The 25,948-nt window shown below is 37.9% G+C and overlaps 2 protein-coding genes across 2 annotated transcripts in view; one reads left to right on the top strand and one right to left on the bottom strand.

Moving 5' to 3' along the window:
• HAUS6 (HAUS augmin like complex subunit 6) overlaps positions 1–21,601 on the top strand; it is a 43,780-nt gene extending 22,179 nt beyond the window's left edge. The window contains exons 12-17 of the mRNA XM_082842159.1: positions 5,489–5,570; positions 10,407–10,473; positions 10,785–10,961; positions 12,768–12,903; positions 14,789–15,835; positions 17,833–21,601. Coding sequence (XP_082698285.1) covers positions 5,489–5,570; positions 10,407–10,473; positions 10,785–10,961; positions 12,768–12,903; positions 14,789–15,835; positions 17,833–17,927 — 1,604 coding nt within the window. The 3' untranslated portion in view covers positions 17,928–21,601. The remainder of the gene's footprint in view (positions 1–5,488; positions 5,571–10,406; positions 10,474–10,784; positions 10,962–12,767; positions 12,904–14,788; positions 15,836–17,832) is intronic.
• Positions 21,602–22,908: 1,307 nt separating this feature from the next.
• On the bottom strand, positions 22,909–24,521 carry RRAGA (Ras related GTP binding A). Its single transcript, XM_082842196.1, has one exon. The coding sequence runs from the start codon at positions 24,271–24,273 to the stop codon at positions 23,332–23,334; it is 942 nt and encodes a 313-aa protein (XP_082698322.1). The 5' UTR covers positions 24,274–24,521; the 3' UTR covers positions 22,909–23,331.
• Between the last annotated feature and the right edge of the window lie 1,427 nt (positions 24,522–25,948).

Raw genomic sequence — 25,948 nt, 5'->3', positions numbered from 1 at the left:
AATGAAAAAGATCTTCAGATGCAGAGCATTGCTTATGATGATAGAATTACTTTGATAGTTCTTGGCATATTTGGTTGCCATTGTGTTCTCACTTCAGCATGGAAAGGGCCTTTGTACTCTTGGCATACTTAGTTTAGGTCCTGTGAAACCATGAAATTGTCCTCACGTCCATTTGGAGATTTCTATGTCGCCTTCAGAGTGAGGGAATATTTGTGTCTGTTTATGAAGTTTAGTTAGAAGTCCACATTTTAAAAGTGTTTGATAGGCTCTTTGGGGGTAACCCTTTCCTTCACACATTGCACAGTTTGTACCCTTGGGATTCCTTTTTTTTTTTTTCATCTAGAGCCTTTGTCTGGGCTGGGGAACCTCAACATTATTTTATACTTTTTGTAGTAAACCACTTTGCTTAAAGTACAACAGCTTTTTCCCTCCTATACCTTACATATTACATCTTGCTGGAAGTGATTTTTCTTTTCAGTAGTTTTAAAAAATTACATTTCAGCATTATTAAGTACAGGAATATTATAAATACCTGTTTACTGAACACTCTTGTCAAATCTTTGCAGTATTTGCTTTAGTTTTTTAAAAAAGTACTAGTGTAGTTAACCCTTGAGTATCCACCCTTCCTTGAGTATTCTTTTTTTTTTAAATTGCAGTATAGTTGATTTACAATATTTTAGTTTCAGGTGTGTAGAGCATAGTGATTTTGGTTTTTTTTTTTTTCAGGTTATATTCCATTATAGGCTATTACATGATATTGGCTATAATTCCCTATGCTATACAGTAAATCCTGTTGCTTATCTATTTTATGTATTAAAGTAGTTTGTTATCTGTTAATCTCATACTCCTTTGTCCCTTCCCCCGCTTCCTTCTCCCCTTTGGTAACTGTAAGTTTGCTTTCTGTGTCTGTGAGTCTGTTTCTGTTTCATATATAAATTCATTTGTATTATTTTTTAGATTTTACATATAAGTGATATCATATAGTGTTTTTCTCTGTCTGACTTATTTCACTAAGCATAATATTCTCTAGGTCCATCCATGTTGCTGCCAGTGGCAATATTTCACTTTTGTATGGCTGAGAAATACCCATTGTGTGTGTATGTGTGTATATATATGCCACATCTTCTTAAGCCAATAATCTGTTGATGGCACTTGCGTTGCTTCCATGTCTTGACTATTGTAAATAGTGCTGCTATGAACATTGGAGTGCATGTGTTTTTTCAAATTAGAGTTTTCGTTTTTCCCACCCATATACCCAGGAGTGGAATTGCTGGATCATATGGTAGTTCTATTTTTAGATTTTTAAGGAACCTCCATACTGTTCTCCGTAGTGGCTGCACCAATTTATATTCCCCCCAACAGTGCAGGAGGGTTCCCTTTTCTCCACATCCTCTCCAGCATTTATTATTTGTAGACTTTTTGATGAGGGCCGTTCTAACAAGTGTGAGGTTGATACCTCATTGTGGTTTTGATTTGCATTTCTCTAATAATTAGTGATGTTGAGCATCTTTTCATGTGCCTGTTGGCTATCTGTATGTCTTCTTTGGAGAAATGTCTATTTAGATCTTCTGCCCTTTTTTTTATTTGTTTTTGTTTTTGTTTTGTGGTACATGGGCCTCTCACCGCTGTGGCCTCTCCCATTGTGGAGCACAGGCTCCGGACGCGCAGGCTCAGCGGCCATGGCTCACAGGCCTAGCCGCTCCACGGCATGTGGGATCTTCCCGGATAGGGGCACGAACCCATGTGCCCTGCATTGGCAGGCGGACTCTCAACCACTGCGCCACCAGGGAAGCCCTGCCCCTTTTTAAAAAAATATTTTATTTATTTATTTGGTTGTACCGGGTCTTAGTCGCAGCAGGCAGGCTCCTTAGTTATGGCACGTGTGCTCCTTAGTTGTGGCTGGTGGGCTCCTTAGTTGTGGCTGGTGGGCTCCTTAGTTATGGTTTGCAGGCTCCTTAGTTGTGGCATGTGAATTTTTAGTTGCGGCATGCATTGATTGGGTTTGTTTTTGTGATATTCATATGTATGAGCTGTTTGTATATTTTGGATATTAACCCCTTGGCCTTGACTGTTCATTCTGCATTTGCAGAGATAACCACTATCCTAAATCTTAAGTTTATTCTGATGTATGTTTATAAAAATAATTTTACTTTGGATCTAACCATACGTATACTGTTCTGCTGTTCTTAAGTTTATAAATAAAACTTCTCTTATCCCCCAACATGTTCTTTGTAAATGTTTGTTTTTGAACCAGGATCCAAGGAGGATTCACTCACTGTATATGGTTGTTTTGTCCTCTTACTTTTATTCTAGGATAATGCCCTACCCGTTAAAAAAAGAATGACATTGATAGAAATTCTTTTTAACAATCATTGTGTGTGATTTACCAATATATTTACTGATTTTTTTGGTCAATATTACTTTTGTTCTATTCCTTCCTTTTGAGAGGTATACCTCGAAGTATATCTTTCACTTCTTTTAGTGACAGACCCTGAATAGTAAGATCTCTTAGTCTTTCTTTGAAAATATCTTTGTTTTTACTTATGAATGATAGTTTGGATTCAAGATCAACACTTATTTTTCCTTGGGACTTTAATAATATGATCTCATTGCTTTCTGCCTTCTTTTGTTTTCGAAACATTTGCTGTCTCTCTAATTGTCGTTCATTTGTAGGTAATTTTTGATCTCTGGTTGCTTTTAAGACTTATTTATTTTTGTATTATGCAGGTTCATTGAGCTGTGTCTAAATGTAGATTTGTTTTTATTTAGCCTGTTTGGAACTTGTGTGTGCTTATGCAGCGTGAAGGCTCGTATCTTTCTTCAGTTCTGGAAACTTATTCACTAATATCTCTTGTAATATTACCCCCCTCTCGTATTCTTTTGGTCCTTTTCTTTTATCCCTCATATTATTGGGACTTCTAATTCTGTCCCCCATATCTCATAACTTCTCATTCATATTTATAACCTCTTTGTAACTCTGGACCTGCATTCTGGGTATTTTCTTTGTATCTCGCTATGGTTCACTAATTATCTCTTTATTTATGTTTAATCTCCTTTTTGACCTGTCCATTTAGTATTTAATTTTCATGAATGTATTTTTTATTTGCTTCTTTTTTCAAAACTACCCATTCTTTTTCATGGTGTCATCTTCTTTCATTATGGCCCCTGTTGTTTCTTTTTTGTTGATCATTTTAAATATACTGATTTTTATCTTTATCAATTTTCCCAGTATCTCTTCATTTCAGGTACTTCTCCTGTATGCTCTGCCTGCTGATGTTCTATTGAAATAATAATATTTAAATATTTGAATGAAATCTCAACTTCAGTGGGTTCCCCACCTCTGGAGGAGTCATGTGGGCCCAGGATTGCAGAAGGGTCTCTACAGAGTGGCCAAGAGTCCCAGGGATTTCTTTTGAACTAGAGCAGTTAATGTCTTTGGTTTGGGATTCCTAAAACAAGTAGCCAGTATAATTATGGATTTCACACCTCCTTTTGAGTAGGCTAGGTTTTAGATATCTTTCCTTCCTTCCTTCTATACTTTTTTTTCACCAAGGAGTCCAGGTAGACAGCAGGCTTTCCCTGTCCAGTTGGCAGAATTTTTATAATCCCTTTTTAGAGGCAGAGCAGTCTTTGCAGTGTCTTGTCTTATGGTGGTCTCTCAGATCCCAGCCTGAGAGGCCTGAGATGATGTTTCTTGTTACCATGTAGGCATTTAAATCTCCTGTGTTCAGCCCCTGGAGCCTGCCTCATTGAGCCCTTGTTTCTCAGTTTAAGTTTACCCTGCTTGTTGTGCTTTCCATCTTTGGTTCTGTCATGTGATGATTTTTATTCTTCTGGGCTTTCCTTTTTTCTTACATTTTATTTAGTAGTTGTAGTGTCTTTACAGTAGGAGTCAGTGTCTGCTTTAGTTTCGTTTGCTTTGTAGTGGTGAGTTTAGTTTGTTTTAACCTCCTAAATGCACTATTATGACTGTGCCCTCCTTTGCTATCTTTGCATCTTAAGTTTAGTTTTCATCATTTCTTGCATGTGATTGTGTTCTAACTAGCTACTCTGCCTCCAATAGTTTATCTGTTCTGTATTCCAAATGGCTATCAGTGATCTTCGTGTAATGTAAATATGATCCTTTTCATCTCTTGGTGTAATACCCACCAGTGGCTTTTTATCACCTATCACCTTTGGAAAAGAGAAAAAGGCTCTAGATGCTTTTTCACCTAGCAGCTTTTACCTTACAGACTTTCTTTCATACCAGAACAAATGTGCATGAACTCTGCCTACCACCACCAGATGGTGTTTAAAGTTATGCATCATCATTTTTATTTTTAAAAAATCTTTAAATTTAAAATATTTAAAAATTAAAGTATAGTTGATTTACAGTGTTTCAGGTGTACAGCAAAGTGATTCAGTGATCTGAAATGGAGCATATATATATATATATATGTATGTATACACACACATACACATACATATTCTTTTTCAGTTCTTTAACATTATAGGTTATAACAAGATGTTGACTATATCATCATTTTAGTTAATGGTTGTCTACTAAGCTTGTGGTATAGTTGTATTTGTGCTTACTTTTGGAATGTTTTATAAATAACAGTAACTCCATCATAATTAGTAGGTTCAAAAGCATAGGGTATTGAAAATGTTATGAGGTGGCATTATGATGAATTAAAAGGAAAACTTTACATAGTATACACATTGGCTTCTTATACAGTAACACTTTGGACACGTATAAATAGTGTTTCAGAAGCTAACATGTTGAAAGAAGAGGAGCTCCTGGAATATCAAATCCTTTGAAATATAGCCATGGCTTTTGTCATCAATTTCATTGCCTATCATGCTTCCACTAGATATACCTTATGCTGTGGCACACGAAACATGCAACTTATTCTCTTAGTACTTTCATGGCTTCTTCATGTTTCCCACTCTGGGCCGGGTGCCTTTCTGCCTCCTTGCATTCTGTGCATACTTGTGTCATAATACTGTAGCAGTATACCATAATTCTGTACTGACTCCTTGAAGACAGGTCTCCATTTTTAATTTCTTTTTCCTATTGTTAGTGCAGTAATGACACATAGTTATTAAATGATATGTTGAAGAATAAATACATAGGTTGACTGATGTCATAGATGCTGGGCTAAAATATGCTAAGTAGTATAACTTTTTGGCTGGTTTATGTGGTAATTGCATTATCTGTGTACTTAAACAAGAAGCATGGCTATATAATACTTGAGAATTATGGATTGTCCCTTTTTGGGAAACTTTGTATGAGCTATCTTTCTAGAAAAGCCTATTGTACATATTCTCCATCACTGTCATGCATACTACTTTATACTTAATAATTGAATAATTGTCCTTTTCTTTAACATTTATTTTATTTTTCTGTTTTCTTCTGTTTAGAGGTTGTTGTAGAACTTCAAGAGATCTCTGAATATTAGAATGTACAAACATAATTAAAGAGTAATTAATTTTTCTATTCCTTTAGATACACGTAAGCAACATACCCAGGAAGATGATTGCAGAAGGGCAAGTGATATACTGGAAACTAAATGTGATCTAGCCAACAGGTAAAAGAAATTTGATTTTCATATTGCTTTTTTTTCTCTTAATTAATTTTAGTCCCATCTTCAGCCAGCTTTCAAGCTTCTCCACTGTGAGATAGCTCATAACTTTCTTCTCTTAACCAGACAGTGTTTTTCTACTGCGGATCCACGTTTTCAGGAAAGATTCAACATTTCTGATGCAAGGGCATTTTTTTCCTCTATTCTTATCTAAATGTTGGGACTTATGGGGATTATGTAATTTTTGAAGAAAAAGACATATGTGAAAATTATCTAATGCAAGTTTGGGAATTTTTGCCTTTTTGTGTCTGTGAACGTCTTTGAAATCACTTGTGGCTGTTCGACTAAATCCAAGAGTTTAGGGACTTCTGAGATGATCTAGTTGGTAGTCTAGTTGGTAGTTTTCAGTCTGTGTTCTGCAGCGCCCTCTGGTGCTGTGGATGAATCAAATTTAACCTGTGACTGTTCCAGCGTTTCCCACTTCAACCTAAGCAGCCTTCTGTTTTATCTGTACTATATATTGAGGCTTTATATACCATTTGATAAAGAGTTCTGTACTTAAAAAAATTTTTTTTGGGAAGACTTCTGATTCAATGTAATCCCAAAATTTAGCATATGAAAAAACTGAACCTAGCTAGTTTGTTGTAACTAGGAGTATTCTTACTTTATTTATTGTCTTTTTTCCTCTATTATCCTATTTATCCCTTAAATAAACTGATGCCAGATTATAAAAGCAGAAATCTCTAAACTAAATGTGAATGTGTTTGTCCTTTATTGAAACTAAACATTATTAAGTAGCAGTCAAACACAGATATGCTAAATAGATTCCTTTATTATTTTGCTTTTTCTGATTAACCTTTGATTTAAATAGTCGATTTTCAGTTCAACTTCCCCATGTTAATGAGGCACAGATATGGAAACAAAATATTTAGGATAATTCTAAAAGAAAATTTTAAATTTTAAATGACTTGAGGCCCCCTTCATTCTGTATACTCTTAATAAGTTATTAAGTTGAAATACCGTAACTATTGTCAAAGCTTACATGTGAAATTATGCTATTGGCAGTTTCCTCTGCAAATTTTCTGGTTCATAGGAGGTCAGCACTACTTGTGGGAGAATTTTATTTTTGTTCTTAGATCTGGGTGTGATGTTGATTTTCTGAGTACCTAAAGAAATAGAATGAAATCTGCAGTGAAAACCTTGTAAAGTGAAGAAATTATAAAGTTATTGGGCTTGCTAATTTTACCCCCTTATCACAATTGTTCTTAAAGCATGCCTCTTAGAGGGAAATAGTTGGTGCTTCCCGATCTCAGTTATGTTTTTGGTCTGTCTTTCCTTGAGAGAACAGATTAAATATTTTGATTTAAGGTCTCTTGTTGGACTAAAGATTGATGGAGTTAGTAGATTAATTCACAAATCTGATTTTATTTATGAACTCCATTCAACCTCAAGATTCTTTCTTGAAGTAGAATTTTGTACTAAGATGTACTATCAGAATTCTACAGGAGCCAGATGCTCAGCCCCTAAGAATTTAATTCAAATAGAATTCTCTTAATATAGGAAAAAGTTGAATTAAATAATTTTTTGTTTGTTTGTTTTTGTTTGTTTGTTTGTTTTTGCGGTACGCGGGCCTCTCACTGCTGTGGCCTCTCCCGTTGCGGAGCACAGGCTCCAGACGCGCAGGCTCAGCGGCCATCGCTCGTGGGCCCAGCTGCTCCGCGGCATGTGGGATCTTCCCGGACCGGGGCACGAACCCGTGTCCCCTGCATCGGCAGGCGGACTCTCAACCACTGCACCACCAGGGAAGCCCCTGTATTAAATAATTTTGACTTCCACATTTATCCTTTCCTAAACTTTTGGATCTTTTAACTGTCTTTTCACTCTTTATTTTACTTATAGGTTGGGATATTGAAAGGAGGTAGAGGAAGGCTTTTGGTGATGAGGGATAAACGCTTAATGGGAAATGAAAGATTATGACTGCCTAATAGGAGAACAGAAGAGAGGTAAAGAGTTGAGTTACTGGGATATGGAAGTAAACATGTTGCTCAGAATTCTTTACTGTAAAAGGTATTTTGTAATAAAATGTTTCATGTGTAACGTGGAGAGACTGCACTTAAAGAAATACCATTTTTGGCATGTAGTTCAGCTATTATACTAAATATTTTATTTGTAGTGGCATCATCTTACATCAGTATCAGTGTAGTTAATTAGGAAATTCATATGTGGATATGGTTAATATAATTATGCAGTTAAAAAGCATGAGATGAATGTAGTTTTTAGAGTAAGTGTGTTGTTTGCCCTTTCACGTGTGGTTTTCATTCACAAGTACTAAAGTATAAGTAGTCTTCTCCATAGATCTCCTGGCTTGATTTTGATCAGAGTGAGCTCATGGAGGCTGCACCATACTTACAATCAGAATTCAGTGATTGATGATGCCTTTGCTGTACACTGTGGGTACTACCTTTCTTTGCAGTGGTTTCTGGAAAGGAGGGTTCCATGATATTTCTAGTGGTGGTGATGCAGTTCTTCTAGACCTTTAACCTCTATGGTTTCTCCTTTACTACATTTCAGAGATAGGGCAGTATGATCTTGCATGCATTCCAAACAAACATCCTTAGTCTTAGAAATTGAATTCTAATCTCATTTTGTTATTTCCTTTCTCTTTTTATTATTTCTCTGTTAATTGTAGACATATTATAACAACAACAACAAATGAAAATAAAAAAATAATTAGCTAAAATTTCCAATTTCCAATAAATCACTTGTCAGATTCTTTCCGAAGTTCTTTTTTAGACTTTATTTCCAATTCCAAAGTCTTGTATTCTAAAATACAAAATTTTCTCAACATTAACATAGCATAAATGCAGTTTTTTTAAGTGTGTGTGTATATTTACTTAACATTATATTACCACTTAAAATAGCTTTTTAACATTTCATTTATTTTTAGACTTTAGGTTTTCCTCAAAATTTTTGCTGCTATAAAAAGCATGTCTTTTTTCTTTTGGTAGTGCTTTTAGGGTTAATTTCCACAGTGGGATCAATACCCTTTTTATCTGGATTTCATGGGCCTCAGTTTTGGCCTGGCAAGTGGGTAGAGAGTAAGGACTGAGCCAGGGCTGCTTTGAAGTTGACTTGAATTGAGATATTAACAAGGCTAATAGCATGTTGCCAATTCAGAAACGAGAGAGAGGAGGTATAGAATGTGGTTCCATTTTTCTCTATTATGAGACTCTGCAAGAATGATTCAGATAGAAAAATTTGGTGGCATCTATAGAGCCTCATCTTCAAGTGACATTTATTCATTGATCCATCGTGTGGCACTACCAAGCGCCAGGCACTGTGTTAGGACTTGGGAATAGCCTTTGGTAAGACATAGTCATCATCCTCAAGGAGCTCACCAGTCTTTTGGTGGCATCTTAATGGCATTGGTCCATAGCTTGCTGGCCCTGCTTCAGAGGGCTTTCTGATCATTTTAACGTCAATTTTGGGGAAGAATGTGGATAAAATCACACTAGATAGTAATCACTAATCTTTTGCCTTAGATATCTAGATTATATCCTGTCGAAGCGAATTTGAAACTTGAGCGATTTCAGTGATTTTGAATTATGTTTGGAAGGTAGATTTCAAGAAGGGCATATTTGAAAAAGTTGAAAGGCATATTTGCTATTATATAAAATATTTGCAAAGTTGTTAATTTTGTACTTTTCTGTCTGAACGGAAAGAAAAACACTGGCATGCTTGATGTTGAAGGTGGTTTCTGTGGTAATCCTGCCTCCATTTTACCTAGAGTAGAAAAGCTTTTGGTCAGTGAGCAGACCCAATCCGTGATTGAATTTGAAGGCACTTTCAAGATGAAGATAAATAAAGTTATCATTACTTTGAAGGCTTAAAAAATTTAATAACTTACTTTGTAATTATAGTGAAAAGATGCATAAGGTTTTCACGTTTACCAAAAGGGGCAAGAGAATCTAAGAGATTAAGGAACACTATGTGTGGAATGCTGCAAATTCAAATTGAATAACCTCATGACTTTACTGTAAGTGTAATGTATTTGCTATAGAAAATTCAGCATAAGAGAAATTGATTTTGGACCTGAAATATCAAAAGAATCTTAGTCTCTGCTACAGTGCTTCTGTGGTCTGAAGCCTGAGGACATTGTAATAATGTGATTCTAGTTAATTGAATTTTTTTCTTTAATTTATTTATTTTTATTTGTTTATTTTTGGCTGCATTGGGTCTTCGTTGCTGCGCATGGGCTTTCTCTAGTTGCGGCGAGCGGGGGCTACTCTTTGTTGCGGTGCGCGGGCTTATTGCGGCAGCTTCTCTTGCTGCAGAGCATGGGCTCTAGGTGCAGGGGCTTCAGTAGTTGTGGCACTCGGGCTCAGTAGTTGTGGCGCACGGGCTTGGTTGCTCTGCGGCATGTGGGATCTTCCCGAACCAGGGATCAAACCCATGTCCCCTGCATTGGCAGACAGATTCTTAACCCCTGTGCCACCAGGGAAGTCCCTAATTGAATTTGTTTTTACCTTGTACTCAAGTTTTTGAGTGTTCATCAAGTCATCCAACCCTTGTAAAAAATGCTGTTGACTTAAAATACATACTGGGTAAGGAAAATGTTCATTAGTTTGGGAGGCTGATACACAAATTGGGCTGAAGTACTGCTCTAATTGTCACTATACTTCCCTAGAATAATAAACTGCCTTTTGATGACCGGGACGAATTGAGTGAAATCGTAACGGACAGATACGGGGCAGACAGTTTCCTTAGAATATTCAAATACATCAAGTGAATGGAATTCTTTCTTACTCATAACTTGGATTTATTAATTTTTTTTCCTTTTAGCCCTGCTTCTTTCCTGTTGCAGCCCATTTCACCATCAGATAGAAACAGTGTTACACTACTTGAAAAGGTACATTTTAAAACAATTTAAAATTAATTCTGACCATACTCACATATGATAAAAATATTCTTTACTTTTGTTGATATCCCAATTAAATTTCTATTTTCACATTTCCTAGTATGTGCACATTATCTACCATTCCTGTTTACACATTAGTTATTACTTCTAAATGGGAATACTGGAATTTTTAAACTGTGCCAGTGAACATTTAATTTTACAATAATGTTAACCTTTTATAGATTAACATTAATGAAGATCAGGTACAATGAAGATCAGGTACAATTATTAACGTTTTAACATTACATGTCTATCTTATTCAGGACATGAAGTTGACGACTCCTGGAGAGAAAAATGAAACAGTTTCTAAGAAAACACCAGAATTTGAAGCGGAAGACTCTTCATCATCAAATATTGCAAAGAGTAGTGCATTTGGAGGGTCTCTGCCAGCTAAAAAAAGTGATCCATTCCAAAAAGAGCAAGATCATCTGGTAGAAGAGGTTAGAAAGAGATTGTAATAAGTATACTGAAATGTCATTTTCTAAATGGTGTTGGGATTATAAGTGAAGTACAGTTAATTATTGATTAGGTGTAATTTGGGAAGGAGGTCACAGACAATAAAAATCATGGTTAAAGCAGAATTGGTCCTCCCCAAAAGTAGAAACAGATATAAAATAAACTTATTTAGTTAAGATTATATCCGTGGTTTAGAACCCATGTCCCATTCTATAACTATCCAAAAGTATAAAAATAATACATGTATAATATTTTTGGAATTAACCATTACATAAATTGTTGGATAAATACACCCAATGATTATACTTATTAAAATACTCTGCGAATGTTATCTGTTGCTTAGCTGAGCTTCCTCTTTTTTTGAATTTTAGAACAAAGACTATACAGTATATTATCACCAAGTGAAGGTTTTGTCCTTCTGCTTTTTAAATATTTCAAAAGTGAATAAATACATGATTGTTTATGATCTTGGTTTTCTTCACCAGCTCTGTTCCTTAATAATTTTCTACTTTTCACTGGCAAGTGACCACATAATACGACTATTGCTGAGTATTACAGAACTCGGTTTATACAAATGAAATGGTCAGGCCATTCTTTAATGTTATTTTTATTACATATTTCCCATTGTTTGAATTTGGATTATCTGCCAGAAACAGAAACAGCCAGAAAATAAATCAGCTGTTTTACATTCCTGAGAGACTGAAAGAAAAGTTTGGTTTAGTGCATATTGATTCAGGTATTGGAGTTCCCTCCTTTATCTTGATCGTGAAAAAAGTTAATAAATATTGTCCAAATAAGAGAGCTGGCTGTCAGTCATTTTTCTTGTTTGCAACTTGAGGAAGTTGGACCAGTTTCATGGTCTCTAAATATTTTTAAATCTCTAAAGTTCTGTTGTTTCTCTGTATTAGTTGATTGACTCTATACTAAAGAAAAGATGATTAGTCATTCTTTTTTTCTTTCCTGATATGGGAGGAAAGGCACATTTTCTGGTTAAAAGAATTTACAGTAGCAGTGGAATGAGATAGGATGGAAGAGGAGAGCCCTAAAATCTCATAAAACTCTGAAAGTAAAGTGAAATTAATTCTCTTTAATAGTGTTTATGACAAGGAATATTTAGCGTTAGAATTCTAAGAAGCCCTCTATTTTTATGGAGGAGGAGTCAGTTTGATTATGGTTGTAGGCAGTTTCTTTTTTTCAGGATTTCAGGTTGCAGAGATTTTAATTTGCTTGTTTTTTGCTTTCTGGTTTTATTAAAATGTTAATACAGAGAGCTATTTCCATATTGTACACTTTCTTTTCTCTTTTAGAAATGTATCCCTATGTTTTCACTAATTTAGGTCTGATGATGAGGTTTCTGGCAAAGAAGTTTGTTGTCAGAATGTACTCTGTTTATTAGTAGAGGTGTTACTGTGCGGTGGATTATAATTAAGAAGAACCTGCATGCTTTAGAACCAGTCATTTTAGCATGAGATATGGAATTGTGAAGCTCAAAAGTGTGGCAGATAGTAATTCAGATCACTGCAGTCAGAACTATATCTAAATCTTTCCAAGTGTAAAGATTTCTTATCTTTTCTCTCCTGTGTAACAGGATATTCATTTAAGATAAGGGAGGAAACAGGGTTTGGGGTTTGATTTCACCTTAATAGGATTGTGCCTGGAGAGTCTATATGGAGTGCCTGGGAGCTACATTGTTGAGTTTATTTTTGTGCTTATTGTTCTTATCAGGGCCTTTGTTGCATTCTACCAGTGGGCTTGGTAATTTTTGCTTTACTTTTTCTTTTCTGTTTTAGGTTGCAAGGGCAGTTTTATCTGATTCACCACAGCCTTCTAAAGGAAAAGAAGTAATATTAGAGGAACTAATTGACTCTCTAGCTTCCAACCCATTCTTAACAAGGAATCAAATTCCCCGAACTCCAGAAAACTTGAGTAAGTTAATAATGTTTTTTGTCACTGTTTTCTTTCTTAGACATTACTACTATTAGAACCATGGTCTGACAAATCTTTTGGAAACTCACTTTAAAACTTTTTTTCTGTATCTTTCAATTTAGTGGCATTGGCTCTATTTGTTTTCATGTGGGGGACTTTTATTGAAATATCAACTGTGGGCACTGTCACCTATATGGCAGTCCTTCAGCAGTATTATTTTGCCCTGGAACTGTACAGTTTTGTTTTTGTTGTTTTACTTGGCTTTTTTGTGGAAAATATTTTAGTTGATCACTTCAGAAATATCCTCTGCCTCCACATCTGATCTGTGATCAACATTTATAGAGTATGGAGGCTGTATTCTTCCAGTCAACAACCAGCAGCATCAGCCAAAAACTCTGTACAGAGATCTTACCTACCTCTCCCAAGCTAATCAGACTCCCCAGTACTTTCTTCTTACAACCTGTATTGTGTGGGCAAAGTTCGGATATTCTTGTCCTCATGTAGGCACATCATGCTGGGTGAGTGATTAGATATAATTTCCATTTTGCTACTAGAAATGACATATCCAAAGTTAAATGGATTCAGTTCAGGTTGAACCTAGCCACTGTATAGATTGGTGGTTGGCAAACTACATCTTGCAAACCAAATCTGGCCCACCCTATGTGTTTTTGTACATAGAGTTGCATTGAACACAACCTTGTTCATTTGTCAGCATATTGTTTATGGCTACTTTCACATTACAGTGGCTGAGTAGTTACCACAGATAAGATGGCCTGCAATACCTGAAGTGTTACTATCTGGCCCTTTATAGAAAAAGTGTGTGTTGTGTGTGTGTGTGTATACTGTATATATATAAGTATATAAATAAATAAATATATATATATATGCATGCCAAACCCTGGCCTAGATGGGCAAGAAAATATCTTTTTTTCCATTTATTTGTTTGTTTATTTATTTATAAATAACATCTTTATTGGAGTATAATTGCTTTACAATGGTGTGTTAGTTTCTGCTATATAACAAAGTGAATCAGCTATACATATACATATATCCCCATATCTCCTCCCTCTTGCGTCTCCCTCCCACCCTCCCTATCCCACCCCTCTAGGTGGTCACAAAGCACCGAGCTGATCTTCCTGTGCTGTGTGGCTGCTTCCCACTAGCTATGCTATCTATTTTACATTTGATAGTATATATAAGTCCATGCCACTCTCTCATTTCGTCCCAGCTTACTCTTCCCCCTCCCTGTGTCCTCAAGTCCATTCTCTACGTCTGCATCTTTATTCCTGTCCTGCCCCTAGGTTCTTCAGAACCATTTTTTTTTTTTTTTTAAGATTCCATATATGTGTGTTAGCATACGGTATTTGATTTTCTCTTTCTGACTTACTTCACTGTGTATGACAGACTCTGGGTCCATCCACCTCACTACAGATAACACAATTTCATTTCTTTTTATGGCTGAGTAATATTCCATTGTATATATGTGCCACATCTTCTTTATGCATTCATCTGTCGATGGACACTTAGGTTGCTTCCATGTCCTGGCTATTGTAAACAGAGCTGCAATGAACATTGTGGTACATGACTCTTTGAATTATGATTAAGAAAATATCTCTTTAATACATGTGATTTGTATGTGCTGTGTGAAAGTATATGCACATTTCAGGAACACGTTTCATTTTTTGTGTGTGGTCAGTTGGAGATGGAATTCTTTGATGTTGTTGGGCTTTGGTGTATTGTGGATCCTTGTCATCCAACTGGCATATTTATGAACATGTACTGAGTCAGAAGTTTTATCTTAAGCACTAGAAATGAAATGTTTAACTGCATGTTCTATTTGGGAATTTATTAATAACTTGTGTTATTTCCCCCTTCATTTAATCAGTAAGTGAAATTAGGAGCTCATGGAGAAAAGCTGTTAAAATAGAAGATAACAGAAGTGCAGAACCAATTCAGATGGATACTGAACATAGAGAAGTATTGCCAGAATCCTTACCTGTGGTGCATAATCAGAAAGAGCCTAACGTGGACAGTTTTTTCTCAGCAACCACTGTGTCCGATTCTAGCCATTCTCATTTGCCTGAAGAGAAAGTTGTTTCAGATTGCCTCAAGTGTGTGCTTCAGAAACCTGTGGTAACCAGTTGCATAGGTGAACCAACAACACAGAATGTGTCAGATTTGTTAAATAAGGACATAATTTGTAAGCAAGATTTGGAATGTACAGCTTTACAGAACAAGTTTTTAGAAACTAGCCAAATAGAGACATCCTCCCCTGCTGTAGGCAATAGGAGAGATGTGATAGGTAGCAGTGAAGAAGAGTATATTAAAATATCAGACCACTCGAAAGCTTCTTACAAAGATCTTTCCATGCATAAAAGTATGTTATGGAACTCTTTTCAGATATCAAGTGGAATTAGTTCCAGTTTTAAAGATAGTGATTTTGGCATATTACATGAAACTCTTCCAGAAGAAGTTGGTCACTTAAGTCTTAATAGCTCCAGTAGTACAGAGGCCAATTTTAAACTGGAACCAAATAGCCCTATGCACAGTGGCATTTTCCCAGAAGGTGCTGTGGGAGGAAGACAGAATACTCCAGAATCAGACTTTAATTTACAGGCTACTTGGAGTGGATATGAGGCTCTGAAGAAATCTGTGCCCAAGCAAAGGGAAGAAATTTGCCTCTCTAATCCTGAAACACTTGAAAAACACAAACCAGAATTGAGCCTTACTTCCCAATACATGCAAACTGATGATATGCTTAACTTTTGGGGCACTCATGATATGCACATTGACTGTACAAAACCATCTTCACGCATGTCCCTTGGTGAAAGAAAACGGTCTCTTTCACCACTAATTAAGTTTTCTCCAGTGGAACAAAGATTGAGGACCACAATACCATGTAGTCTTGGAGAACGTCTACCTAATTTAACAGGTAAGATTTAACTAGATAATGTGCATATTAACCTGCTGAAGTTTTCTCTCACCTTCTCCTAAAAATAGCATGCAGTGAATGTTACATGATCTTTATTGTTAATATGACAAAATATGCTCCTTATTCCTTCAGCTAGGATGAGAAGAGTAAACCCATCATTTTTATGGGTACTTTCAGAATGTCTAGTGATTTTTTTTTTGGTGGTATGCGGGCCTCTCACTGTTGTGGCCTCTCCCGTTGCGGAGCACAGGCTCCGGACGTGCAGGCTCAGCGGCCATGGCTCACGGGCCCAGCCGCTCTGCGGCATCTTCCCGGACCGGGGCACGAACCCGTGTCCCCTGCATTGGCAGGCGGACTCTCAACCACTGCGCCAACAGGGAAGCCCTTCTAGTGATTTTTATATAGCTTATAATTGGTATGGGACAGGGGTGGAAAACAAAACCAAAAACCTGAAACCTATTGCTTTTGTAATAGAAACTACTGAAAGTAAACCTTGTCAAAATCTTTTTGGCTAATGGAAGGTGGTTCTAAAGTTGAGAAACGCTATGTTAAATATCATTATAATATAGTGGGACTTCCCTGGTAGCGCAGTGGTTGAGAATCTGCCTGCCAATGCAGGAGACACAGGTTCGTTCCCTGGCCAGGAATATTCCACATGCCGCAGAGTAACTAAGCCCATGCACCACAACTACAGAGCCTGTGCTCTAGAGCCCACGAGCCACAGCTACTGAGCCCATGTGCCACAACTACTGAAGGCCATGCACCTAGAGCCCGTGCTCTGCAACAAGAGAAGCCACGGCAGTGAGAAGCCCACACACAGCGATAAGAGTAGCTCCTGCTCGACACAACTAGAAAAAGCCTGTGCGCAGCAACGAAGACCCAACACAGCCAAAAAATAAATAAATTTGAATTAAAAAATAAATAATATAGTATCTGTGGTTTCGTTTGAAATAATTTGATGGGGGTGCAGTGACAAAACAAGGTAGGTCATTGTATTACTTTCCTAGGGCTGCCGTAACGACGTACCACAAACTGGGTGGCTGAAGACAACAGAAATTTTTTGTCTCTGGAGAAAACAAGTTCTGGAGGCTAGGATTGAGAATCAAGGTGTTGGCATGGCCGTGTTCCCTCTGAAGCCACTAGAGCAGCGGTCCCCAACCTTTTTGGCACTGGGGACCAGTTTCGTGGAAGGCAGTTTTTCCATGGTGGGGGGTGGGGAGGTTCAGGTGGTAATGTGAGGGATGGGGAGTGGCAGATGAAGCTTTGCTCCCTCGCCTGTCACTCACCTGCTGTGCGGCCTGATTCCTAATAGGCTGCGGACAGGTAGTGGTCCACGGCCCGGGGGTTGGGTACCTCTGCACTAGAGGATGATCCTTCTTGATTCTTCTAGCTTCTGATAACCCCCAGGTGTTCTTTGGCTTGTGGCAGCATAACACATTTGTGCCTCCATCTTCACATGGCATTCTCCCCTTGTGTTCCGTTTACCTTCTTATAAGGACATCAGTCCTGTAGATTAAGGGCCCATCCTACTCCCATCTTACCTTTTTTTTTTTTTTTTTTTTAATTCTTTTTGGCTGAGTTGGGTCTTTGTTGCTGCGCGCGGGCTTTCTCTAGTTGCGGCGAGTGGGGGCTACTTTTTGTTGCGGTGCACGGGCTTCTCATTGTGGTGGCTTCTCGTTGCGGAGCACGGGCTCTATGCGTGCGAGCTTCAGTAGCTGTGGCTCGTGGGCTCTAGAGCGCAGGCTCAGTAGTTGTGGTGCACGGGCTTAGTTGCTCTGTGGCATGTGGGATGTTCCCGGACCAGGGTACGAACCTGTGTCCCCTGCATTGGCAGGCAGATTCTTAACCACTGTGCCACCAGGGAAGTCCCAGAATAATGGTAATTTTATTGCAGTTACATATTTGCATGTGAACTTTTTACTGAAATTTGCTACTACTTGGAATTTGTCCTATTTTTTCTTTATAATGTTTGCTTATCCTTTTTTCTCTTTTTGAAGTCAATTTTGCAGAAGAAGAAATCTTGAATAAGAGCCTTGATGCCAAAGAATCTCCATCCGACTTGAAAGATGAAGTAGTAGCCCAGTCAACTTAACTATGATGAACTTAAGTTGAAGCAATGTCACAGGATAAAAACATTTGTAATTTAAATACACATTGGAAGTGTAACTTTTTCAGGGTCTAAAAAAGTCCTAAATAATGCTTTTTAGCCTTCTCTACTGATTTTAAGTAAGGAGAGTATGTTTGGATTTTCTCTCTCTGTATGGATATGGGGTTGAAATGTGAAGTATTTGGAAAGCAAACAAGTTATGAGAAGCCATTTTGGTTTCTTGGATAATCTTGTGGGCATGAAATGGCATAGTATTAGGTTTACTAATTCATTATGTTCTAATTTCAGTTAATTAACATAAGGATGAGTAGTTTTTAATGTGTTTTATTAAGTGGTTAACTTAATAGCCATTGGATATACTGATCTTTCTTTTTAGGGAAATATACAACTTTTATTGTTTCTTTTTACAACATTCTGGTACTAAACAAAAAAAGTGAGGAAAGTAATGCTTTGGGGTGTATAATCAAAATGACAAAGTTTAAGTTTGGGAAAGCTCTAAAGAGGCTTAATGATTATTCAGGTAGGTTGATCCTGGAAAATGATGTTTGATGGAATAAAGTGCATGTGATGATAGTGAAGACTGGAGCAGAATGAATTTAGAAAAAAGGAAAAAGGCAGAAGATGACTAGATACTTTTGAGGGACATTATAAATCCATTCAGTGGGTTGTATAGCAGTTTTATATTTAGTCTAATTTAGACTTTGAGAATTTAACTCTAGTTTTTTATTTTAACAGAAAAAATGTAAATTAAAAAATTAGTCTGGTTTTTTTTGGAGGGGCACTGTTTTTGGGGAAGGGAGCTAATTTTTTTTTCAATTTTTAAAAAAATTTTTTATTGGAGTATAATTGCTTTACAATGTTGTGTTAGTTTCTGCTGCACAGTGAAGTGAATCAGCTATACTCATACACACATCCCCTCCCTCTTGGACCTCCCTCCCCCTCACCCCCCATCCCACCCAACTAGGCCATCACAGGGCACCAAGCTGAGCTCCCTGTGCTATACAGCAGGTTAAGGGAGCTAATTTTGATTGTTACTTTCCTCCTCAAAAACCATCAGTTCCTCACTGCCTACAGAATAGCTTCAGATTAACGAGAAAATTGAATTTGCGGTTAAATAACTTGTTCATTGTTACACAGCTAAGTCAGTGGTGAAGCTAGGATTTGACCTTATTTTCCTTCCTTAATATACCAACAAGACCTCCTAGAAGTAACTAAAAGGCCAGGATTTAGGATATGGCTGCAGGAGTGGGCCTTCTGGACTCTAAATGGGAGTCAGATGTGAGGCCTCTTGTACAGTGTCCTGCCTCATGTAGTTAGACCCCCTGGCCAAGAAAACGGCTTGTCTTTAGCATCCAAGTGATGAATACATGCCATTGCCCTCTGCGAACCAGGTTGTTAAGCACACACTGGAAGGGTGGTAGCACCTACAGCACCCCTGTGTCTAGCCTCAACTCTTAACCATCACAGCCTTGTCCAGTTTGCCAAGAAACTGGCAAGAAGAGAAAAGTTGAAGAGTTCTGGAAGTGGATGGGCTTAATACTTCATCTTTCTTCACTCATTTTGGCTTACTTTCTGTGTTGCTTGTTTGAGCCAAGTTTGAAGGCCAGTCTTTTTTTGTGAGAAAAGACAGAAGAAAAGCACAAATAACTGCCTTCTTTGCAGTGGAAAAGAAAGAGGAAGAGAAAAGCTTCTCCTAAGGTGCCATATCCTTTTATTAGTTAACAGAACAAATAGGGACTCTCTAAGTCTACTGGGAAACTGTCCTCTAGTCTTAAGAAACCTAATATTGGTAAATCCAAAATTAACATGCTAAGGAGAAGGTATTAGCATCTACAAAGGGCCAGAGCTATTCCTGGATACTTAATATATCATTTAAGTCTTATACTTCTGTAAGATAGTGATATTGTACCTATTTTACAGGTAATGATACCGAAGCTAGGGAGCTTAAATGACTTGTCTAAGATGGACTTGAGGAATTACCTGGAATACATCTTAAAAAAACATATACTCTGTAGGTCCAAAGTGAGGATTAGAAATCTGCATTTTAAATAGCTGCCCTGGTAATTCTTAGGCTCAATAAATAGCTTGAGAGCCACTGCTAGTGGATAGAGATTCACATTTAGCCTTGGGGTATCTTAAAGAAGCTAGGTACACTATTACATTCTGCTTTAGAGATATGAGCTCTCTGATAAGGAAGCTGAAGTTCATCAATAAGTGTGGGCCCTGAATTAATGGGAATCACAAGACCAAAATATCTTTGGATATTAATAGATTTACAAAAACCACATCGTTGTTGAGTCACACCTGTGAAAGGCTGAGAGTTTTTGGCATTCTTCCCTGTCCTTTGTATGCCAGTAGTATAAACAAAAGTATATTAAATCTGTCACTTTCTCCTAAACCATTTTGATTATGACTCCTCTTCCTTATCCAATATTGCCTGCATTACCTGCCTTTTGACCTTAAGGGACTGCTTTGACCATATCACTTCTTTGTTTAAAATTCCATTAATGGTTCATTGTTAATTCCAGAATTGAGTTCAAATTTAAAGGCATATAAGGTCTCCTCCATAGATTCCTCTTTTCCCTCTTCCACTATGATCTCCCCCCCCCCCTTTTTTTTAACTGAAATGCTTTGGTGGGCATGTGTCTTTAAAAATCTTAATGCACAGTTCTGAAGCTGGAATATCCTACCTTCATCTCCCAGCCTTTCAGTTATAGTTTGTCCTTTAGGGTTCAGAACAAATCTCACTTTCACCTTGAAGTCTTAATCTCTTATCCCTGGGACTGTCCCTTCTCTGAAATCTCCTATGGCTTATGTTAACTTTTATTCACTTAGTATTTTTCATTTATTGCTTTTATTTTATTTTTTCATGGTTGTGATTTCTCCAGTTGTATTGATTAAATACATACAGATATATACTTACGTAGATATGTGTGTGGGGTGTGTCCACACATACATATACTCCAAGGGCCATAGATCATCCTTAGCAGATACTGAAGTATTGGAATTGTTTTCTTTGCCTCTGTGTGATGGAATTAAAGTAATGGTAAAGACGGAGGGCTACTTTATTGCTGTAAGAGTACTTTTTCTCATTACATTCACAGCAGAATATACCTTGTTTTATTCACTATTCATAAGATGGTGTGTAAACTGACTTCTCTATCAGGTTGAAACTTTAGATAATGCCCCTATGTTCTAATTGTTTTAAATGTTTAAAGACAACAAGCATATAATGTTGCTTAACATGAAAAATGTTATCAAGTGGAATAAAGACTATTGGTTGTTAAAATCAATTTGGGGGAATTTAATTGAAAACAAAAATACAAGTATTTTGAAAGCATTCTTTACCATGTGTTTCTTAACCATGATCTATGGAGTCAATTTGATTTAAATTCTTGAGACCTGTATAAAAGGAAATCCTGTTTTTCCCCTACTCTGAGTATACTAAAATTAAAGAAGATAGGTTTAAGGACATTTTCCTTAATGTAAAGAAAGTATTTTCTAAAGTAAAGCTCTCTTTCACGTTAAGTTGCACATACATAGTTGATATACCTTTTGCGTTATGCACTGTGAATGTTAAATCCACATCCTGAATTTAAAATATTTGTGAGTCCTCCATGGGACTGTCTGTAAATGTTTTACATACTAGTCTTGAATAAATGTTCAGTATTATACCACCTAGCTCTAGATTTAGTAAATGTATTTTAAAATGATTTTTAAAAGTACATATATACCCTCAGAGTTCATTTGGAGTCTATACTAGCTTATTGCCAAAGGCCCTAATTAGACTAGTTTAATAACATATCTGAACAGCTGCTTGCTCTTCATGGGTAGGGATCTTGTCATCCACAGGTGCTGCTATAAAGGATTTAATAAATGTTAAATAACTTTATAAAGGTTTGGAAATTCCCTATCACTTATATTTAATGTCTGTAAATAGAGATAATGCCTCACTTGTAAAATGAGGTGAGAGGAGTTCATCAGAGGTGTTTTGGCTCTAAGATACTAGATTTCATTTAAAACAATCTATGAGGCGGCTGTAACGGGGCACTTTAGGTCTGTGTTTTGATTTCACTATACCACACTGCCAATTCAAAATAGGAACCTTAGAATTCTTCCCCCAAAGTATGTAATCTAAGAATCTGATTCAAAATTATCCAATTTCCAGACAAATACAGATGGGAAAGTTATCTTGCCCAAAGCAAAACACTATTCTTTGAGAAGTCATTTAACTTCCTGGCTTCAGTTTACTCAATCTATAAAATTGGGGAATTTATATGAAGGAATAATGTACAGCTAAAAAGCTAGGATTTTTATGATGAAGAGTTAGGAGAGGTTAGGAGAGGATCTGCAATTACACTGCCTAGGTTCAGCTGTATAACCTTAATAAGGTCATACCAGTTTTCTCATCTATTAACAGATAAAAGTAATCTACCTCACAGGTTGTGAGGATTAAGTAAGAAAATGCACATCAAGTATTTAAGAATACCTGGGATTTAGTAAGGGCTTAAATACTTAGCTAGGCTTCACATCCAGTAATTTGGGAGCGGGGAGGAAGAATGGCTCAGTGGGTGGTATTGACAGCTGACACATTACTGAGTATGTGCCAGGTGCCAATTCTAAATGTTTTCCATGTTGCTTTAATTTAATCTTAATCCAATAAAGTAGTGCTATCCTTATCCATATTTTACAAATGAGGAAACAAGCACAGTAAAATTAAGTACCTTGCCCAGTTCACAGAGCTAGTAAGTGAAGGGACTAGAATACTAACTCAGCTCAGGTGGTCTAGCTCCAGAGACCGTTCTCTTAACCACACTGCTACAGTTGCTATGAAACATCGTTAAGGTGATGGGAGCCAAGATCACAAAATCAAACTTACCAGTTAAGCAATACTTGTGGGCAATCAGAATCTATAGCTTTAATATTAACCACCTTCAAATTATTTCAAATAAGACCATATTTTAAATTGCTAACAGCAAATGTTTATTCATGGTTGAAGCCAAAAAGAATTTATAAATGCATTTTAATACCTTGCTGATAAAATAACATTCCACCTTTGCAACCTTGTAAGGAATACAGGAAGATATTGTAAAGGCTTTGATGTGTATATCTATTATAACCAGATAATCAGAACACACACACACATACACCACCACCTACTTTAGTGTTAACACCATACCAACTTTTCAGAAAGGCCATCTTGAAGCTCTACTGGATAGCTGAGTAAATAGAGTCCAAGGCTTGAAGACTGGGGAGAAGGGAAGAAAGGGATGGAAGAAGTAAGCAGCACACATTTCAAAGCCCACTTTTAAGCACACGACATTATGAATATCAAAAGAAAAAGGGGGAAGGCAATTCAGCATTTTCAGAGAGCGCATTTTGGCAATATTCAACGCATAAGAAGGCTGTGCTTGGGACCATCCACTCTCTCCAGCTTCTCAAAGTGTTTCCTGGCATTGCGAATGTTGATCAGAGTAGCTGCAGAAGGGATCGACGGATCTGACATGACCACCATCACGTACGTGTTTGATGTGAAGATGTCGATGAACGCAGCGAAGTTAGAATTCCTAACCTCCATGCTCTGGAAAGAAGCGGCCAATTTACTGCAGCTCAGCTTGAACTGCTTAATAATGTTGCTGATCTTCTCGAATCGGTGGACGTCACGCTGCTCTTTGCACTGGTAATGGGAAATGACCAAGAACGTCGCCCTCTCAAACAGCAGAACTTCATCGGCCTCAATAATCTGGGCAAAATTCCTGAGGTTCATCTCCAGCTGCTGAACATTGGGAATCAGCTGATAGACAATACTGGACCAGGCTTTGTAGAGCGTTTCATCCCAGATGGATGTTCGAAAACAGGCACACTCCAGCGGGCGAGACAAACGCCTCAGGTCTTCCTCTCGCTCTTTAAAAATCAGGTCACGCTGATCCTCCTGAACCAGATCCATTTTGTGCACCAGGCAGAAGATTTTGGCATCAGGAGAGTTCTGGAGGATGGCTTCCAGACACGACTGGTAATAATGCATGTCCTTTTCCAGTTCGCGACTCTCCACGTCGAACACGTAAATCAGAACCTCGACATTACGGAAGATGTTGTCTCGCTGGCTGGTGAAGTAATTTTCCATGAAGGTGTCCTGACCGCCACAGTCCCACAGATTCAGCACCAGGTTGCCCAGAAATCGGACGTGGGAGTGCTCCACATCAATGGTGGCACCCAGGCGCCGGGTGTCACGAGCGATGTAATTGGCAAAGATAATGGACCTCATGCTGGTCTTCCCCGACCCGCTCTTCCCCATCAACAGCACCTTTTTCTTCATGGCTGTATTTGGCATCACCCGCCGGAGCTGCCGCGGACTGGGCCTCAGGGCGCGGCCTAACTGCAGCGAGTCGGAGGGAGGGAGGGGCCGAGGCTTGCGGGGGCTCCGACGGCCGGGCCGTGCAGCTGTGCAGCCGGAGAAGCCGAAGGTGCGAGCTCGGGGCTGGGAAGGCGGCGACCGGTGAGCTCTTTCTCCGGGCAGAGCGCCGTGGAGTAAACCGCTGCAACCGCTACGGAGAAACGCTCGCCTTCCGGAGAGGAGAGTCTCTGCGTCTCCGCTGCCACCCACTTCCGGCGGCGATCTCGCGAGAACCCGCGGTCTCGGCCTTCGCTGCACAACGAGCTTTGATAAGCCGCTCTTTTAACGAAACGCAGCAGGGCCCACCCGAAGGAGAAAATGGAAGGTGAACCCCGGAATCTGGTGTTCTGTTCTGCTATTTAAACGGGGCCTACGGTTGCAAATTGTACGTGTGTGGGCAGTTGGGAGAATGCTGCCATCTCGTGGCCGAAAAAACCCCAGCACACCACTACGCGCTTTAAGAGCGCGGTGTGCTGTTGCGTGGTTTTAGGCCTGAGCAGCAGACAGGGAAAAGCCGAAGAAGGCTTAACTTCTCCGCCCAGTTAGGCCTCCTCAGATTCCCTGGTTTACTCAGTACAAGGACAGGGGAGATAAAAACTGTACAGATGTTCAGAAGTAAGTGATTGCCCATTGCTACACAGCTGAATGGTGGTGAATCCCTCCTGGGAGATATCCTAACTCCCAGTTAGTGCTTTTTCCACTTGGAAGCAAGTTCGTTTCTTACACCTGCTTTCTCGGTAGTCTCAGACTTTGGGATTTATAATCAGAATTCCAAAGCTTGAGGAAACTCTAATATAGAACATTACTTACTACAATAACCCTATGAATAAATAACCTCATTTTCAAGTCAGTAAGTGGAAGCTTACAGGGGTTAGGTAACTCTACCAAGTTACACGTCTATTACATAATGAAGTGCAATTTATTTTTAAAATATAAATTGTATATATTTAAGGTGTCCATCATACACAGTGAATACACAGTCCATACACAGTGAAATGATTACAGTCAAGCTAACCTATCTTGTATAGTTACCAGTTTTGTGTGTGTATGTGGTGAGAGCACTTGAAATCTACTCTCAGTAAATTTCCAGTATTCAATACAGTGTTAACTATAGTCATCATGTTGTAGGTTAGATCCCTAGACTTACTTATCCTGTATAACTGCAACTTTTTATCCTTTGACCATTATCTCTCCATTACCCTCACTTCCCCCTACCTGGTAATAACTATTCTCTCTGCTGCTATGTATTTGACTTTTTTTAGATTCTACAGATAAGTGAGATCATGCAAGGTTTTTCCTTTCTGTGTCAGGCTTATTTCACTTAGCCTGATGCCTTCCAGTTTCATCCTTGTTGTTGCAAATGGTAGGATCCCCCTTTTAAAGGCTGAATAATATTTCATTGTATATATAAACCTCCATTTCTACTTTTTTTAATGTAAAAAGATTTCTTTTGATTTTTTTCTTCAAAACTTAACACATCTTCAGTTTTCTGAGCCAGTAAGAATGTTCTCTAACACCATATTCTACAAGTGGATATTGACATAAATTTTAGCTAAAATATATCAACAGAAGAATTCCTGCTATTCTTAGAAAAGTTGAACATTTTTGGTTT

Source organism: Leucopleurus acutus (genome assembly GCF_964270905.1).
Source record: "Leucopleurus acutus genome assembly, chromosome: 7".
In the NCBI taxonomy this organism is placed as follows: domain Eukaryota; kingdom Metazoa; phylum Chordata; class Mammalia; order Artiodactyla; family Delphinidae; genus Leucopleurus; species Leucopleurus acutus.
This window is presented reverse-complemented; position numbering and strand designations above follow the sequence as displayed.